The sequence below is a fragment of the Orycteropus afer genome, unplaced genomic scaffold (genome assembly GCF_000298275.1).
Source record: "Orycteropus afer afer isolate SDZICR_OR568_19922 unplaced genomic scaffold, OryAfe1.0 scaffold00030, whole genome shotgun sequence".
Taxonomy (NCBI): Eukaryota; Metazoa; Chordata; class Mammalia; order Tubulidentata; family Orycteropodidae; genus Orycteropus; species Orycteropus afer.
Window position 1 is genome coordinate 4,711,649 of NW_006921617.1, and position 18,024 is coordinate 4,729,672.

Here is an 18,024-nt window from a genome sequence, read left to right on the forward strand (position 1 = left end):
TTGTTGTTGTTGTTTGCTGTCGAGTCGGCCCCAACTCATAGCGACCCCTCCTTGGGTTTCCGAGGCAGTATCACTACGGAAGTAGGATTGCCCAAACTAAGAACTAGGATGACTCAAACAGCCATAAGAGAATCAGAGAGTCAGTCTACATCTTCTGAGGACAAAGTTACAAGCTAGCTCCAGAGATCAGTGGTCAGCCACTAGACCGTTGGCATGCCTATCAGTGTGACACCCAGTCTATTCTAATTTCTAAACATAGAGCCTACTTCCCTTGATACTATCCTCACTGTTTGATTTTTTTAAAAATTTATTACCTAATAAGTCTTTGAATTACGCATTTAAATTATGGTGTTGGTGAAGAATATCGAATTTACCATGGACTGCCAGAAGAATAAACAAATCTGACTTGGAAGAAGGACAGCCAGAATGCTCCTTAGGAGCATGGACGGCAAGACTTAGCCTCACATACTTCGAATGTGTTATCAGGAGAAACAAGTCCCTGAAGAAGGACATCATGTTTGGTGAAGTAGATGGTGAGTGAAAAAGAGGAAGACCCTCAATGAGATGGATTGACCTTGGCTGCAACAGTGAACCCAGACAGCAGCGACTGTGAGGGAGGTGCGAGACCCAGCAGCGTTTCGTTCTGTTGTACACAGGGTCGCTATCAGTCGTGGCCAACTCAGTGGCACCTAACAACAACAACAACAACATCTTTTTGAAAAGATCGTACTGATTCTGCTTACAAGAGGTGTTTGCTTTATTAAAAGCATTCGTTTTATATCACCAAAACGTTTTTGTTGTTGTTCTGTTCCGTAGGGAATCTCAAGTAAACTGCTTTCAGACCACTCTAATATTTTAGAACAATGCAAGATATAAATAATACTCCAATAAAACAATATGAAGTAAAGAATTGCTCTGAAGTAGGCATTTTGCTCATGAAGCGCCACATTTTATTGGCTGTTTTCTCCCGTCAGTGAAGGCCAATAAAAGCAGTAGTGATTAAAATTTAATTTCCCCAATCAGCTAGAGAAAATGCTGTGACTGTTGAGTAACCTTCGGTGTCAGTGTTAGGGCTTCCTTCTTGCCTTTTGCTTTTTTTTTTGTACTCATACTTTTGAACCCTTTGATTTTATGACTCTTTCTCTTGTTTTCCAAAGGAATTTTGAATTACAATTCTGACTTAATAAAATGTTAGTTTTCTTAAAACATTTTAAAATCATAGAATTACATTAAAAAAAATCAGAACTGAAACGAGCATTATAGACCATCTAGTTCAAGTACATTTATTATAAATGGGAAAACTGAAACCCACGTAGAGATACAACAATTTGCCAAGGTCACACAATTCATTGGTGGAGTGGCGCAGACTAACACTTGGGTCTCTGCTATGTCATGTCCTCAGGAAAACAGTTCAGAGTTTAAGAGCTTCAGTGGAGGTCAGTACACTGGAGCGCTGCACCGAGTTCCCCCTTTGAAAAGTGATTGGGTCAGAAGTTAAGAGTATGATCCTTGTCGTGTGGGAATAAAAGGAGCCCTGCTGGCACGATGATTAAGCACTCCACTGCTAAACGAAAGATAGATGGTTTGAACCTACCAATTTCATTTCTTTTCTCTGTGGGAGAAAAGACTTGGCTATCTGCTCCTGTAAAGATTACAGCCTAGGAAACCCTATAGGGCAGTTCTTCGCTGTCATGTAGGGTTGCTATGAGTTGGAATCGACTTGACAGTGCACAAAAACAACAATATAGAAAAACTGAATAAGAGAAATGGGAATATATTACTCAAAGTAGGCCCTGGCTTTGTGAAACCAAGAGGGGCTCATTCCATGCTGTATATAAGTATTGTTTGCCTTAAAAAATGACTCAGTTAAAAGCATCAATAAGTAATTCTGAATCATTTAAAGTATAAATTGATTTTTTTTAAAAAAAAGAGTGTTATTGTGGTAAAATATACATAATAAAAAGTTGGCCATTTAACCATTTTTAATTTAATGACATTAATGACATCCACCATTTTGTACAACCATTACCACTATCTCCAAAAGTTTTTTTATCACCTCAGACAAACTCTGTACCCATTGAGCAGTGACTCCCTATCACCTTTTCCTCCCCACCACCAACCCCTAGTAACCATGAATAAATTTTGTCTCTATGCATTTGCCTGTTGTGGATATTTCATTCAAGTGTTGTTGTTATGTGCCATCAAGTCAGCCCTAACTCATACTGACTGCTCCTTGGGTTTCCAAGGCAGTATCACTACGGAAGTAGATTGCCCAGCCTTCCTTCCGAGAGTGGCTGGTGGGTTTGAACTGCCAGCCTTCTGGTTAGCAGTCAAGTGCCTTAAGCACTACGCTATCAGAGTTCCTTTCACTCAAGTAGGAGTGTACAATATCCTTTTGTGACTGATTTATTTCACTCAACATAATGTTTTCAAGATTCATCCATGTTGTAGCACATATTAGAACTCCATTGCTCTCTCTGGCTGAATAATATATCTTTTGATGAACCCTTGATTGTTTGTACCTATAACTTGATGTAAATTTTGTTGTTTACATTTTTTTTAAATTTCTGTCATCAGGAATATGCTGTGTATGTGGTTGGTTCCCAATTTAGACTCTCAATTCCCTGAAGGGTTATCCTTCATAGTAACCCTGGCACAGTGCCACAAAGAGTAGCCAGCTAACATTTTCTAAATGAATGAACAAGTGAGCAGTGAACCCCTTAATAACACACTTATTTTTGTAAATTAGATTAAGCTAGTATATTTACAAACTTGTGTATCTTAATTTTTTATCTTTGAAGGCAGAGAAGTCAAGCAAATGTGCTATTAGAAGTCTAACATTCTAAGAGGGTCCCATGGGGACTTAATTAAGGTTGAGAGGGACAAATTTAGCTTTTTGACACTCTGATGGAAAAGAAATTTTTAGGATCACATCCAGTAAATCAACAAGTCAGGTTTATTGTCTATTTAGAAACTGATATGTCTTATAGCCAACATCTAGAACTTGTTGTTGTTGTTGTTGTTGTTATTTGCCATCGAGTCGGCCCCGACTCCTAGCGACCCCTCCTTGGGATGCCAAGGCAGTTATCACTACGGAAGTAGGATTGCCCAACCTTCCTTCCGAGGAGTGGCTGGTGGGTTTGAACCGCCAGCCTCCTGGTTAGCAGTCAAGTGCCTTAGGCACTATGCTACCAGAGCTCCTAGAACTAGGCATTAGAATAAATAAAATATCAATTCTCTATTATGGGGAAGTAAAAAATAAGTGGCCAGGGGCAGGTGTGCACTTCTGGTCCAGCTGGCCCTCTCCATGACCACTGACCATCCTCTAACCCTGCAGCCAGCTGTGTTCATCCACAGACGGACTGGGTGAAGGAATGAGGCACATCTGTCCCCTCTCCTGGGAAAACCACACCATGTATGCCTAGTATAGGAAAGTGGTAACCTTATCTGGGTACATGATGGATGGCATGTAAAATATCACAGTAAGTTCATTACTAGATAATTATAGGCTAAACCATTTGACCTCAGAGTCAACTTTCAACTTCCTTCTCTCAGAAATAGTGATAATACCTAACATTGTGCAGAGGTTTCTGATTTCAGACTAGAAGGCTTCTTGATTAGTGGTAGACACTGTTTAATTGCTGACTTTTGCTACCATTTGTATTTTCCTTCCAAGAGAGCACATGGAAAGATCGCATGGTAAAAAACACGTGAAACTGTTCACTACAGATAAGTAAATAAGCACAAATAAGCTCATGCTTACCTTGCTTACTGGGTACTTTGTCCCTGTCAGGGATGTAAATTTGAAAAGAGGCTTTGATTCTTACAGGAAGATGCTGTTGGGTTGGGAAAGAGACAGATGCCTGCCATACCTCAAAGCAGAATCTTTGATACAGAAAAAAAATGTGTTCACTATAGATTAGTAAGTAAACACAAGTAAGTCTATGCTTACCTTGTTTATTGGATAATCTGACAATGACCGTGACCCAAGGCTCATTTAATTTTCTGTTCCACAGATTTCCTCCTTGGCAAGAATATAAAAGGAAGGGGAAGCATTATTCCTAAATTTAGTTCTTTTTTTGTATTTCTTCTTTTAATCTATCCTTTAAAAATGTCAAAAAAAAAAATCCTGTTTTGAAGGTAACATATAGTAGGATGCCAAGAGTATATGCTAATTGATGTTTTTTTTTCTTTTTAAAAATATTTTTTTACATTTCAAAAGCAGTAAATGTTCAACTCTGTAAAGCACAAAAGAATTATGTTTAAATAAATAAATAAATAAAATTGCAGGTACCATCTTAGCCAGACTTAAGCACTGCTAGTATTTTTGTGTATTCTAGAATTTTTTAGCTAACATACACATATTTTTTCTGGGGGGTGGGTAGTTCTTTCTCTACAGAACTGTTCCAAGGCTTGCCCTGTCAGTTGAATACTACTAAAATTTAGTAATAATAATAAAACCAAAAAAAGCAAAAAACAGAATTAGTTAATATCCATAAGTTAAAAAACAAACCCATTGCAATCAAGTTGATAGCGGCCCTATAGAACAGAACTGCCCCTTAGGTTTCCAAAGCTGTAAATCTTTACAGAAGCAGACTGCCTCATCTTTTATCCACTGAGCAGCTGGTTGAACCAGCGACCTTTTAGTGAGTAGCTGAATGCTTTACCCACTGTGCCACCAAAACCAAACCACACCAAACTCAGTGCCATCAAGTCAGATCTGACTCATAGCTACCCCTCCTCGGGTTTCCGAGGCAATCTCTCTACAGAAGTAAATTGCTCAGTCTTCCTTCCAAGGAGTGGCTGGCGGGTTTGAACCGCCAGCCTTCTGGTTAGCAGTCAAATGCCTTAGGCACTATGCCACTGGTTGTTGTTGTTGTTGTTGTTATGTGCCTTTGAGTCGGACCCATCTCATAGCGACCCCTCCTTGGGTTTCCGAGGCAGTAGCACTATGGAAGTAGATTGCCCCATCTTCCTTCTGAGGAGTTGCTGGTGGGTTTGAACCGCCAGCCTTCTGGTTAGCAGTCAAGTGCCGTAGGCACTGTGCTGCCAGAACTCCCTTTAAATAAACGTATGTGTATTTTTTTTAATACTCTGTAGTGTTTTAAATGCATTAAAAAATCTGAGAAGTTAATTTTTAAAATTAATTCAGCTAGCAAAATTCTATCAAAATGTTCTTTTTCTCATTGTTCATTTTCCTTTTGAAAAAAATAGAAATAAAAAGAGACATTTGGCAAATACTCTTTGCTTTCCTGGCCTCAGCTTGGTAATCTCATAAAGGAGCTTCTCAGATACATATTTCATTATGAAAAAGCAAAATAAAAAAAAAAAAAGGTATGTTGAGGGCTCATGATATCTGGAAGAAAGATTATTCACTGAAATAGAAAAACAGTAGCCCCTCGTCTGGCCCCACAGCACGGAGAGTAACACTTTAGTCTTTCACATTAAAGAAGTAATTGCAGATTAATTTAACACAGTTGCTGGTCATTTCCAAACAACTTTGAAGCATCCTGTTTTTTTTTATTTCTGTTGTTTTTTAAATCTGCGAGATTAAATCTTTGAGCTAAAAGATAAAAACAACACAACTCAAGTGTCATTTCATTTTATAAGCCTGTGATGATGATTACATTCTCTCCTTCCTTTCCTGCCCTTCGCCCAGAGCACATAATGGGCCTTATACTCTACCCTCTTTTCTATTTATCTATATTAAAAATCAACAACACCACCACACTGCCATCAAGTCGATGCCAACTCATAGTGACCCCTCTTAGGTGTCCAAGGTGGTAAATCGTTACGGAAGTAGATGGCCCATCTTCCTCCTGTGAAGTGGCTGGTGGGTTTGAACCGCCACACTACACTTTTGGTTAGCAGTCAAGTGTCTTAGGCACTGCACCACCAGAGCTCCATTTATTTATCTGTACCTCACAATATAATGCTTTATTGTAGCAACATGAGCTGCTGTCTTTTCCACTGGAGGGCCACACTTTGTCAGTTACATTCCCTGTTCTCACCAGATCCACAGAAGGCTTCTTCATGTATTTTGTTTCCTGGTTTGTCAGACTTCATGTTGGTGTGTGTGAAGGTCTTCCCTCTGTGCCAAGCACTGTATTAAACGTTTTCACAAGCATGGCCTCATCTACTGCCGTTGTTAGGGCTCTCCAGGGTAGGGAAATTTAGCCCCATTTTAGAGATGAGGAAACTGGAGTCAGATCGGTTTTGTAACTTCTCCAAGACTGCACAGAAGGTGAGGCTGAGCTCAAATCTGGTCTTCCCATCCTAAAACCAGTTCTCTTTGTCGTCTACCCTTAGGGTGTTCCATATTATGTGAGTTTTACAGCTAACTGAAATTTTGAACATTGTGTTATCTTAACATAATATTTTTCTTTACTATTTTGGGGTTAAAACTTTTCTTCTATATACTATATACTTTCCAGTCAATGTTAGTCTAGGGTTTGACTTTGTTGTTGTTGTTGTTGTTTTTTGCCGTCGAGTCGGCCCCGACTCATAGCGACCCCTCCTTGGGTTTCCGAGGCAGTATCACTACGGAAGTAGGATTGCCCAACCTTCCTTCCGAGGAGTGGCTGGTGGATTTGAACCGCCAGCCTTCTGGTGAGCAGTCAAGTGCCTTAGGCACTATGGGTTTGACTTTAGGATGATTCAATTTTGGATGATTTTGTTAATTAGCTAGTGCTGTGGGCTAGAAAACCAATAACCACACTTCTTATAAATTTGTGAATGAAGCATAAATGGGCTTTATGGATTTGAGAGGGGCTTCATGAATAAAGTGACTTAAAATTTAGGTGCTCAAAAGTTTTTTCACTGAATTCTCTCCTCCAGATGGTTGAGATTGTCAGCAGCTACTCTCTAAATAAATTATGCATACAGTACTTCTCAATTTTGAAGCACTGCTGGGGCTTTTATTTTTTTAACTCGTGAAATTATAAGACAAGATTCTTTTTTTCTTCAGATTCAATCTGCTCTTTAGTTAAAGTCAATAGAGACCATAGAGCTTGGCATATGGTAGGTGCCTGATAAATATTACTTGAGTGAATAAATGAATAGGACCTCTTTCAAAAGACATTGATACTGTGGTTGAAAGGCCACTAGGATGTGTCAATTCTGAAATAGTACTCCCAAGGCAGCCACAAATTTTCATCTCAGGAAGCAGGGTCCATGACTAAAAAACAGTTTGATTGCATTTTACATACCGTTTCAGACGATCAGAAAGTAGAGTTAATCACAACACCTCATTCTCAAGGCATTCCATATTATTTACATGCTTTTTTTGTGTACATGTGTGCATGTGTTTGTGTGTGTTAATACATAACATTCTAAATCCAGGTTGAACTTTGCAGAAAAGTTATTATCTGTGTTAAAGTCCGTCACTGCTACTATTGAATGCTATAAAAATTTTCAAATAACACAGATAAGTGTTTTAATATTAACATGCTTTTCTGGAGGTATCACTAAGAAGCCTGTTCTTGCCACAGCGAAAGAGGTAACAGTCCACCTTAATGGTGACACGTGACATAAGGCAGGGGCTTACATTCTTAAGAAATAAAGTCATTAAAACTTTCTGTTTAAACTTCACCTCATTTGTTCAAGGCAATGGCCCGGGGCTCCTGTTTGAACAGCTTATAGCTAGATTAGATTTAGGAGGTAAATTTTTCATTAGCTTCCTTTGAAAGATGCCTGAAGTCAAATCCCTTGAAGGATTCTACTACCAAAAAATCATTGCTGCTCTGCTGGGAAGGTGAGATGGATGATTAAGCTACAAGAAAGCAGCAAACTGAGGGCAGCTGGGAAATGGAAGTTGTAAAGATAAACTGATCAACATGCTTGGGAAATCTGCACAGGATAGAAAGAGGGAAGGAGTTAGAAATAAAATTTCAGAGGGCTGCTTCATGTCAAGAGTATTTTAGGCAGATCTGGAGAAATCTAAGAAAGGAAATAATAAACATCTTTCAGCCCATGAGTGGAAAAGGTAATATTTCACCATTAAATGAACAGGAATTTAAATGAATTTAAATGAATAGGAACATGTTCTGCCTGGAGAAGTTTTCTCTTAGATTAGTTTTAGTTTACTTTCTTTTTCAGCAGAATTTACAGTAAGGCGAGTAAGTCTCACGCATGTGTATGTATAGATATACCCTGCAGACTGCCCAGGTCAAGGCTTGGAACTTCCCTAACTCTCCAGACCAGAAGGCTCCTTCATAACTCCTGTCTAGTCAGTATCCATCAAGGTGGCCACAGATTGGTTCTGCCTGTGGAATCACATGATAAATGCCTTTTTTCTGTGTGGTGCCTTTTTTTTTTTTTTAAGTGTGGTAAATATGTAGGTAGCAGAACCTTTACCATTTCAACGGTCTTCACATGTACAGTTCAGTGATGTTAATTATGTTCATCATGTTCAGCCATCATGTCTGGCACCTTCTATGCAGTGCTCTATCTGTAAGGCCCGTGTGTGTGTGTTTGTGTGGTGTGTACACACATGCACGTGTGGTATGCAGCAGTACATCATTCTTTTGTTCACTCTGTGGCTGTTACTTTCTTTTATTTTCAAAGTATCAGTGAAAAAGAGAAAAGCTGTCAGAAAGGGAGAGGGAAATGAATGTGTTGTGAGGTCATAAACCATTTTTATTCTGTACTAAACGATCTCGCTTCTCTATGTAAACGTGAGGGAAAGCAAAGTTTACTGGGCTCTCCAGTGCAGCAGTCACTGACCACAGGGAGCTACCTAAATTAAAATTAATTACAATGAAAATGAAACTAAAAATTCAGCTCCTCAGTTGCAGTGACCACATTTTAAATGCTCAAGTATCTGCCTAGGCCTGGTGGCGACTATACTGACTATGAAGATATAGATAAGACATGTCCATTGCTACAGAAGAGTTTGTTGGACAGCACTGGTTTAGATAGCTGGCTGTTAACTCCTTAACTCTTCCTCCTTCCCTTGTCCCAAAATAAGGGGCTTATGGTAGGCTTGCTTTCTTTTTTCATTGTCAATTATTATTCAAAGTGGTTCTCAGACTGCCATAAGCTTCTCTTTCTTCCATTCTCTCTCCACCTTGGGGGAAAAAGTGAGTGAATTCTCACACTACCCTAAACTTTCCAGTTTTAGATTGTACCATGCACTCTGTCCGTTAGTGTTGGGCCTTGGTCATGCTGCTGGGACCCCTCTTTCCAGCCTCCTACTATTTGTTTGTTTGCTTTTAATATTTTATTGCTTTTTGGTGACAGTTTACACAGAAAATTAGGTTCCTATTTGACAATTTGTGCCCAAATTGTGAAGTGACATTGGTTACGTTTTTCACAATATGTCAACATTATCTTTAACTCTGTTCTGGTTGTTCCATTTCTATTACTCTAGTTTCCCTGCCCCTTTATCTTCTCATCTTTGCTTTAGAGTAATTGTTGATCTTTTGGTCTCATATAGATAATTTCTTAATGGAGCACCATACATCTAGGTGATACCCTTTATTTTGTGTGTCAGTCTGTTTTGATTTAAAGAGTATCTCAAGGTGATAGTCTCAGGGAGTCTTCTAGTCTGAACTGGTCCAGTATGTCTGGACTGTAAGGTCACAGAAAGGAGAAGAGGACGCACAAAAGTGAGGTTAAAGAGAAGTTTTTATTCTGAGTTTCCAGGTGAGATTTACGGGCCCCAGAGAGGGGCCCGGGCGAGGTTCACGGGTCCCTGAGAGGGGCCCGAGAAGTCACACTGCCTGGCTGGGGAGGGTAGGGTTTATAGTCTTGTGGAGGACCTAGGTGGGGACACTAAGGAAATGGTGGGGTCCATTTAGCTGTTAGCATGGGTCTGTACTTAATTAGCATGAGGAGGCTTCACAAGAGGAAGTTTGCCACTGCATGGGACTTTCTAGTCTGGGCGAGTTCTGCCACTTCGGTTGTCTTATTAGGCTGTCTCATCAGGGCTTGACACCCGGAGGAAGCTGCTAACTGGAATGTTGGTGGCTTGGGTTTGCTTCGGCCTAACATGGACGTCTTAAAAAAATTTTGAGTTCTTTCAGCATTTTTCTCCCATTCTATCAGGTTCCATCTATTGTAGTTTTGATCAGAATGATAGGTAGTGGTAGCCAAGCACCATCTAGTTACTGTGGTCTCGGGATAGATGAGGTCATGGATGTTGTAGGCAGTTAGCCCTGTAGACTAGTTTCTTCTCTGAGACTTTAATTTCTTTCTTTCTGTTTTGCTCCCAATGAGTAGAGACCAACAGTTATATCTTAGATGGTTGCTTGCACGCTTTTAAGACCCTAGATGTTACTTGCCTCACTACGATGTAAAACATGTGCATTGTGAACTATATTATGCCGGTTGACTAAGTTGTTCTGTTAGACCAAGGTCCTAAGCCTTCCAAACCAGAAAAACAATCCTGCAATGTTATGTCTGAGAAGTATCTGTAACTGTGTCCTCTACTTGTATATATGGGTGAATATACATACTGTACATATGCAGAGACAAAGATAGTTCTATCTCTGCATACATATGTACATTCCTGTTCCTACCCATGCACATATATGTCTTTACACACCCATATGTGACCATATATTCATTTTTTTATTATTGTTGGTATCATTGCAAAATTGTATATGTCATATTCTTTAGCACAGACATGCTTTTTTTCTCTTTTTAAATTTTTAATTTATTTTTATTGTGATTTGGATGAAAATTTACAGAGCAATTTCATTTTCCATACAACAGCTCATACATATTTTATTTCATGACAGTGACTACAATCCCTGTAATGTAACAGCTTTCTTCCCACTTCCTCCCTGTGATTACCTTTTTCCTGTGTCCTCCTTTCCCATGCATTCCTGCCATCTGAGCTATCTCCCTGTGCAAATACTGCCCTTCTGATCTCCCATGATTGACTGTTCTAAGGAGACCATCTACGTGGTATGAATGTTCACCTTATATGCCTGTCTATTGTTTGGCTAGAAGCCATGTGAGTGAGCTCAATTCCAGGCCCGAAGGATAACTAGAGGCCATAGTCTCAGGCTGTGGTTAAGAAGTTATCATAACTTTGCCCTCATTAGCTCTGCCCCCATTAGCTCTATTATGTATATGGACATATAGCACATACAAATACATGTGTAGAAATATTGTCTGCCATCTGGATGCATCAATTGGCTTCTCTTCGTCCAGAGCAAAGAAGCCTGAAGAAGACCAAGGACACATGGAAAAAATTAGTCCAAGGAACTAGTGGGCCATACGAAACTCAACCTACCTCACCATGAGACCAGAAGAACTAGATGGGGCTCGGTTACCACTGTCAAACTCAGAAAGGGATCGGTGCAGGAGATCCAGGATAGAGTAGAAGAAAGATGTGGAACAAAACTCAAAATCATAAAAAAGACCAGACTGGTCTGATGGAGACTGGTAAAATCCTTGAAACTATGGCCCCTAGTCACCCTTCAGGCCTGGAATTGAACTAGCTCACATGGCTTCCAGCCAAACAATAGACAGGTGTATAGGTTGAACATTTACTTTTCTTTTGTGTGCTTCTTTGCTGTTCTCTCACTCTTTGTTGATTTCTTATCCTTTAGATCCCACCTTAGACTGTCTCCAGAAATCCTTCCCATCCCTCCTTTCAGCCCCAAACCTGGGTTAAGTGCCCCTCCATTAAGTTACTATATTAAGCTGGCCTCACTCTGTCCTAATATAGTTGCTTCTTTAATGGTCTCTGGCTCCCAATGAACAGCAAGCCTAGTAAAGCTAGGGGCCAGAATATCTGTCACCTGGGGCCTGGCACAAAAGAGATATTAATAAATATTAGAGAAGGATGGAGCAATAGGCTTCACCACAAAAGAGGCAATGACCAAATGGCTTATGTTAGGGCAGCTTCCTTTTTTCTGATGAGTCGAAGGAGTTGTCACAGATAGCTTTCTGGCCATCTTTCAGAGGTAACTTCAGTGCTCTGAGCTGTTTCTTCAGTAGTGGTGACAGCACAACTGAGTCATTTGTACTCTTTCTGGTTAAAGTTCATGGTTTTCATTTCTTCAGAAATAATACTGAAAGGCATATGTAAATGGAAATGATGATGAGTGAATGATTAAAGGGAAGACAAATGGATGGGAGAGTAGAGTTGAAGTGTGGTGAAAATATGGTAGGAAGTTCTGCCTCTCTCACCAGGCAGTTGCATTACAAGCCAAGTCTCACACAGACATATAACCTCCCAGAGAGGCAGCCATATAACATGATGGGTGCTCTATCAGGATGGCTTTTGGTTGGAGGTAACAGAAAACCCAACTCAAACCAGTTTTAACAGTAAAGAGATTCATTTTCTCAGGTGACAGGAAACCCAGAGATAGGCTCAGAGTTATTTGACTTCGTGTCTTAACCGTGTGAGTGAGGACTCAAGTTCCTCCCAGCTCTCCGTGCTGCCTTTCTGGGCACTGGCTTCATCCCTAGGCTGGTAGCAGGTTGGCTGCTACAGTTACAGGCATCCCATCTGGGACCTCCATGTCCACAAAAATGAAAGCAAGTGTTTCTTTCTGTCACTGGCAAGGGGATAAGGGTTACCGTGGTTGTTCTAGATTAAGCATCTAGAGTAGATGGAATAGATACTGAATGACACTCCAGTGTTCACTTCAAATGCCAAGACTTCTAAGCCTCAAACATCCCCCAGCCTATAGGTCTTACAAGTTCTTTCAACCTGTACCAGTAAATACAGAAAATATGGAGTGAAACTCTTTCATTAATATAACACCTTAAAGCTAATAATAACCAAAGGGACATACACAGAACGTAGAATGTTTCCAGAATGGGTGAGGAGATAGAGCCTAGAAGGGGAGCTAGAGGCACTCACCAAGACCAATTCCAACATTTCAGTCTTTCTAGAGTCTGCTGAAGCCCCAGCCATCATGAACTTCCCTCCTTGCCCCTAAGGGTTAACCCCCTCCCCCAGCTGAAGGAACACTGGTTTAGTTTTAAATTTAGCCATAGCCATACATATATGATTTACATTGTAAATGGTATACACTCTTAAGAAATCTGGAATCCTTCAACCGATCAGTTATGCTTTCTTCTTTTTTTCTCCTTCTGTATGGACCTGGCAGTGTTAGGGCTGTGCTGAATGAGGTCACAGTCTAACTACAATATTAACCCTGCAAATCTGTTCATTTTCGCCTGAGCACCCTCAGGCAGGATATAGAATGTGTCCAATTGAAAAACTATTACAGACTCTGCAGTGCTGCAATGGGCTGAATCGTAACAGGAAAGTGTGTGTGTGTGCACGTGTGTGTATATATTCAGCCAGGAAATCCTTTTCTAAAAGGAAGTCAGGTAGTATGTATCACTTAAAAGGAGAGGTTATGGGATTGCATTTTTAAAGGAAAAAAATCTTTTCCATCATCCAGATTTTAAAATGCTACTTTTAATGTTTTTGAACCTTAAGTGTTTAATATTTCCTACCGCCTGTGTCTCTGTGTTTTAGCATTTTCCCTCCCCAGTATCTTTAACTCCTTTTCTTTGTGTTACAAACATCCTTTTAAGAATACATATATATATGTTTTTTTTTTTGCATTGTTGAAAATACCCAGAAGGTATAAAGAAGAATATAGAGAACACCCACGAACTCACCCAATTTAAGAAGTAAAACATTACCTCTTTTTCAATTTCTGGGTTCTGTTTAATTCAGCATGTAGGAAAACACAGCACAGATGTTAAACATTTTGTGTGGAGGCCCAATCAGCACCCCACTCATAGGAGAGGTTGAGTTTCGGAAGCATGTGTATTCGCGATCGTGCCTGGACATGTGGTTAATGCTAAGTAGTCTAACAGTTGTGCCCCAGGTAACTCCTAAAGTTGTTCCAGATCATAAAATCTATGATGTTTTGCAAATTTATATTTTATCATGCTGGGTTTTATGCACAAAAACTAGATGACTTCCCCTTTGTAATCTCCATCAAAGGCATTTTTCAAAATCCCTTTATTATGCCTTATTACTGGCTTTGCCACACATTGTTTGCATGTTGGAAAACAATCTCTGGCTAAATTATAAATTGGAAAATATACTTGTGTCTCCAGTCTAGAATTCAGACATAAATGCTCTTTTAATTTATTCCACAATTGTGGACTCTAAATATTTGACCCCTTCATTGAAAGCCAGAGAGACCTGACTTGACTTGTCTGTGGTTTGGGCTCTAATTTAAAAGCAATCAACCATGTTTGGAATATTTATATTGTATCCATGGAAAGGATGTAATACTTTATTTTCTCAAGAATACCACTTCTTACATGGGTTCTGGCTGCCACAGTGTGATTTCCTCGTTCTGCTTTGTTTCTGCCCGTTGCACCTTTGCTCATGTGACTACACTCTCTGCATCAGCTTCGGCCTCCGTTCCTCATTGGGAACTGGATATCTCCAAGAAGTCGGGCATGCAGATGAGATTCCTTGTGGTCCTCAAGCACATTCTTACCGCTTAAGGGTCCCCAGGCTGACAGTTTGGTAGGGAGATAAACGGAACAAGTAGGTAAAGTGTGGCCACCCACTATATATATATATATATATATATATATACACATATACATATGTGTATATATATAGTTGAAAAAAAATCTGTTGACTGGTAGACTTGTGATTATCTGTAAGGTCACTTTAAGTAGGTGAGATTTGCCGCCTTTTTCCCAATTTGAAAAATAAAAATTAAGAAAGGCAAAAAATAGAATTTTATGAAAACATTTTGCAGAGCACAGGTGCCGAAGATCTGTACTTATTCCAAGTACCTGGCAATGGGAAGTTTTGTAAGAGAAGGATAAATCACACGTATTTTCTTTAGATGTGTATTGTTTTAAGTGTTGATTATCTTTTCATTTGGAATGATGAGTATTTCTCCACATGCCATTTGCCAATTGTTAAATGTGAGAATTCATTAGTATAATGAACCTTATAGTTTTCAGGATTATTGAAAACGAACATTAGTTCAGCTCCTTGATTCTGAGCATGTCAAATTTTCCTTTTCTTTGTTGTAAAATCTCTTTTTCTGACAGTCACTATAACAAATGCATGACCTTGCTCGTTTGCCAAATTTTATTACTGAAGGAAAATTATTATACTACATTAATTACACTGAATGTTTAATGTAATATTTCCCTGTGTATGTTAGTCACTGGTTTATTCTTTAGGCTGTGTATATTTCCTTTTACGTAATGAAAGCAAGGAAAAAAAAATCTAAACTTGCTTCTCTCTCTGTAGGACAGTCGGCCCAATATGTCAAGACCTCTGATCACTAGATCCCCGGCATCTCCACTGAACAACCAAGGCATTCCTACGCCAGCACAGCTCACAAAATCCAATGCACCTGTCCACATTGACGTGGGCGGCCACATGTACACCAGCAGCCTGGCTACCCTCACCAAATACCCCGAATCAAGGTAATTTGAAAGCTGACACATCTGTCTCAGAAGTGCGTGTGTTTGATGATCTGTTTTTCCTCTGACCAGGGTGGCACTGAGGCCTCTCCAAGGCTGAGGTTAGGACATAAAAAGCACTGTGTGGGGCTGCTGCATTGCAGAGGCTTCTCTTGGATGTGGCTGTCATCCTCTATGAGTCAGGATCTGACCCACAGCGTTAGTCAAGTACATGTAAAAATATCACACCCGAGTGGAGCTCTGTGATATTTCACTCAGCAAAGATCTTCCTTTTTCTCACTGTTTTACAAAAAGGAGGTTGATTTCTCCTACCACCTCCACCCGCTTTCTTCTCTCCTTTTCTTTGAAAACACTTGCTTAAATTTTTTTTATAATTTGATAGGAGATCAGTTGGCCCACCAACTTGTGAACTAGGGGGAAAAAAATTGAGGCTCTAATCAGTGAGGCAGTATATTTAGAACAGTATGCAAAAGTCCAGGAAACTAAGATAGTCTTGTTAATTGAAAAAAAAAAAAAAAGAAATGGGGAAGGCTTGGGGCATGGAACTTACAAAGCAGCTCAAGCCAAATAACATATGAAGAGGAAGGGTTGTCATCCATAAAATGTGTGATGAGGGAGGATGGTTTACATGTAGACAATATAAATTTGTGCTTGTGAGGTATCCCCTCCTACACCCCTACCCACCTATTTCTAAAGGAGTTCCAAAGAAATAATTTACTTTGCTCACTGGGACAACCCTCCTGGCTCTGCCCCAGATTTGGGGGCTAGGATGGGCTAGGATATTTATCTTCACCAGCTCTGCTGGTGGGTAAGGGAGGAGGCATGAGCTCACGTAGGCTAATTTCTTCCCTTGTTTCTGCTCCTTAGGGGACGAAAACATACTGCTAAGTCCTCAGAAAGGCAACCCATTGCATTTTTGAAAATGTCTTACAAAGTAACAGATACCAGGTCGCTTACAACCTAAAAAGATAACAGTGAAACAGAGGTCACCATGACCTTGATAACTGCCGGAAGATATTTTTGTTTCCTTTCTTTCTTTTCTTTTACTTTCGTTCTACTGCTTTATACTTTATGAAAGGATATGAACATTGAGAAGAAGAAAAATGAGATATTGTATCTCTTGATCTCCAGATTTAATTTCTATAATAAAAATGAAATGATTTTTAAAAGTATATTTCTAATCAATTAACAAAAAAGCTACAGGGATACTTCATTTTATTTAGCTTTGCTTTACTGCACTTTGTAGATAACTGCTTTTTTTTTTTTTTTACAAATTGAAGATTTGTGGCGACCCTCCATTGAGCAAGTCTGTTGGAGCCATTTTTCTAACAGCATGTGCTCACTTTGTGTCTCTGTGTCACATTTTAGTAATTCTCACAATATTTCAAACTTTCATAATGCTCTGGCACAGTGCCTAAGGCATTTGACTGCTAACCAGAAGGCTGGCAGTTCAAATCCACCACCTGCTTCATAGAAGGATGGGGCAATCTACTTCCATGAAGATTTCTCACCTTGGAAACTCATTGCCCAGTCTTCCTTCTGTGGAGTGGCTGGTGGGTTTGAACCGCTAGCCTTCTAGTTAGGAGTCACATGGCTTAGGCACTATGCCAGCAGAGCTCCTATTTATATATTACATATTTATATTTAAATGTATATGTTTTATTACTGAAATTATCATATCAGCCAATTACTAGTATTACTGAGTTCTTCTGTAAAGATTTGCAGCCTTGAAACCCTACAGGGTCACTCTGAATCGGAATCACCTTGATGGCAGTAGGTTTGGTTTCCCTTCCCTAAGTGCATAGTAGTCGATGCTACAAAATCATGTTGCAGTGATTGCTGTGGTTTCCAAGAATGTACTGAAATAAGTAGTGTGCTTTAAAAAAACAAAACCCTTATTTCCATCCCTTCTAGCCTTTTGCTAATACCAACATTAACAATAGAAAGTCACTGCTGCCTCTTCTGATGAACCTTAATTCTAGAGGACAAGTCACAAAACTTGCATGAGAATCACAAACTGCATCCTCAACTACAGCAGAATTCACCTGTCTGATGGCCTTTTGCTTCAGTTTGCTTAATGTTTGTTTATTTGAAATGACAGAGGTTTGTGTGTGTGTATAGAGGAAATACACATAACAAAACAATTGCCAATCCAGTTTTCACATGTATTATTCATTGACACTGATTACATTCTTCATGTTGTGGAATGTTTATCACTGTCCTTTTCTGAATTATTCCCACACTATTAACATAAACTCAGTTCTCCCCACCTCTAACATGGGGGGGGTTGATAATTACACTATTTGTATGTGACACACAATAGGTTATCTTTTAGTCTCATTGCAACTGGATGGGACTCTTCCCCCTGATGAGTGGGCTACAGGGGTTTGATCCTTGTGGAGCTCACTGGCATCACTTGGCCTATTGTCACTGGTAGAAGGGTTAGAGGCTCTATTTACTCATTTCCTCTCTTGCAAATAATTTACCACTTTACGCATTTTGGTGCTGCATGTTATTAGACCTCAAATAGTGTCTCATTTGGAGACTCTTCTTTGGTCCATCTATTCATGGATATTTCTTTTTTTTTTTTTTTTTAATTGTGATTTGGGTGAAAATATACAGAGCAAATTCACTTTC

The 18,024-nt window shown here is 39.5% G+C and overlaps 1 protein-coding gene across 1 annotated transcript in view; it reads left to right on the top strand.

The window, feature by feature from the left end:
• The window catches only part of KCTD1 (potassium channel tetramerization domain containing 1), a 130,024-nt gene that overhangs the window by 45,366 nt on the left and 66,634 nt on the right, over positions 1 to 18,024 (top strand). Inside the window, 1 exon segment of the mRNA XM_007935565.2 lies at positions 15,212 to 15,390. Within this exon segment, the coding sequence (XP_007933756.1) occupies positions 15,212 to 15,390 (179 nt within the window).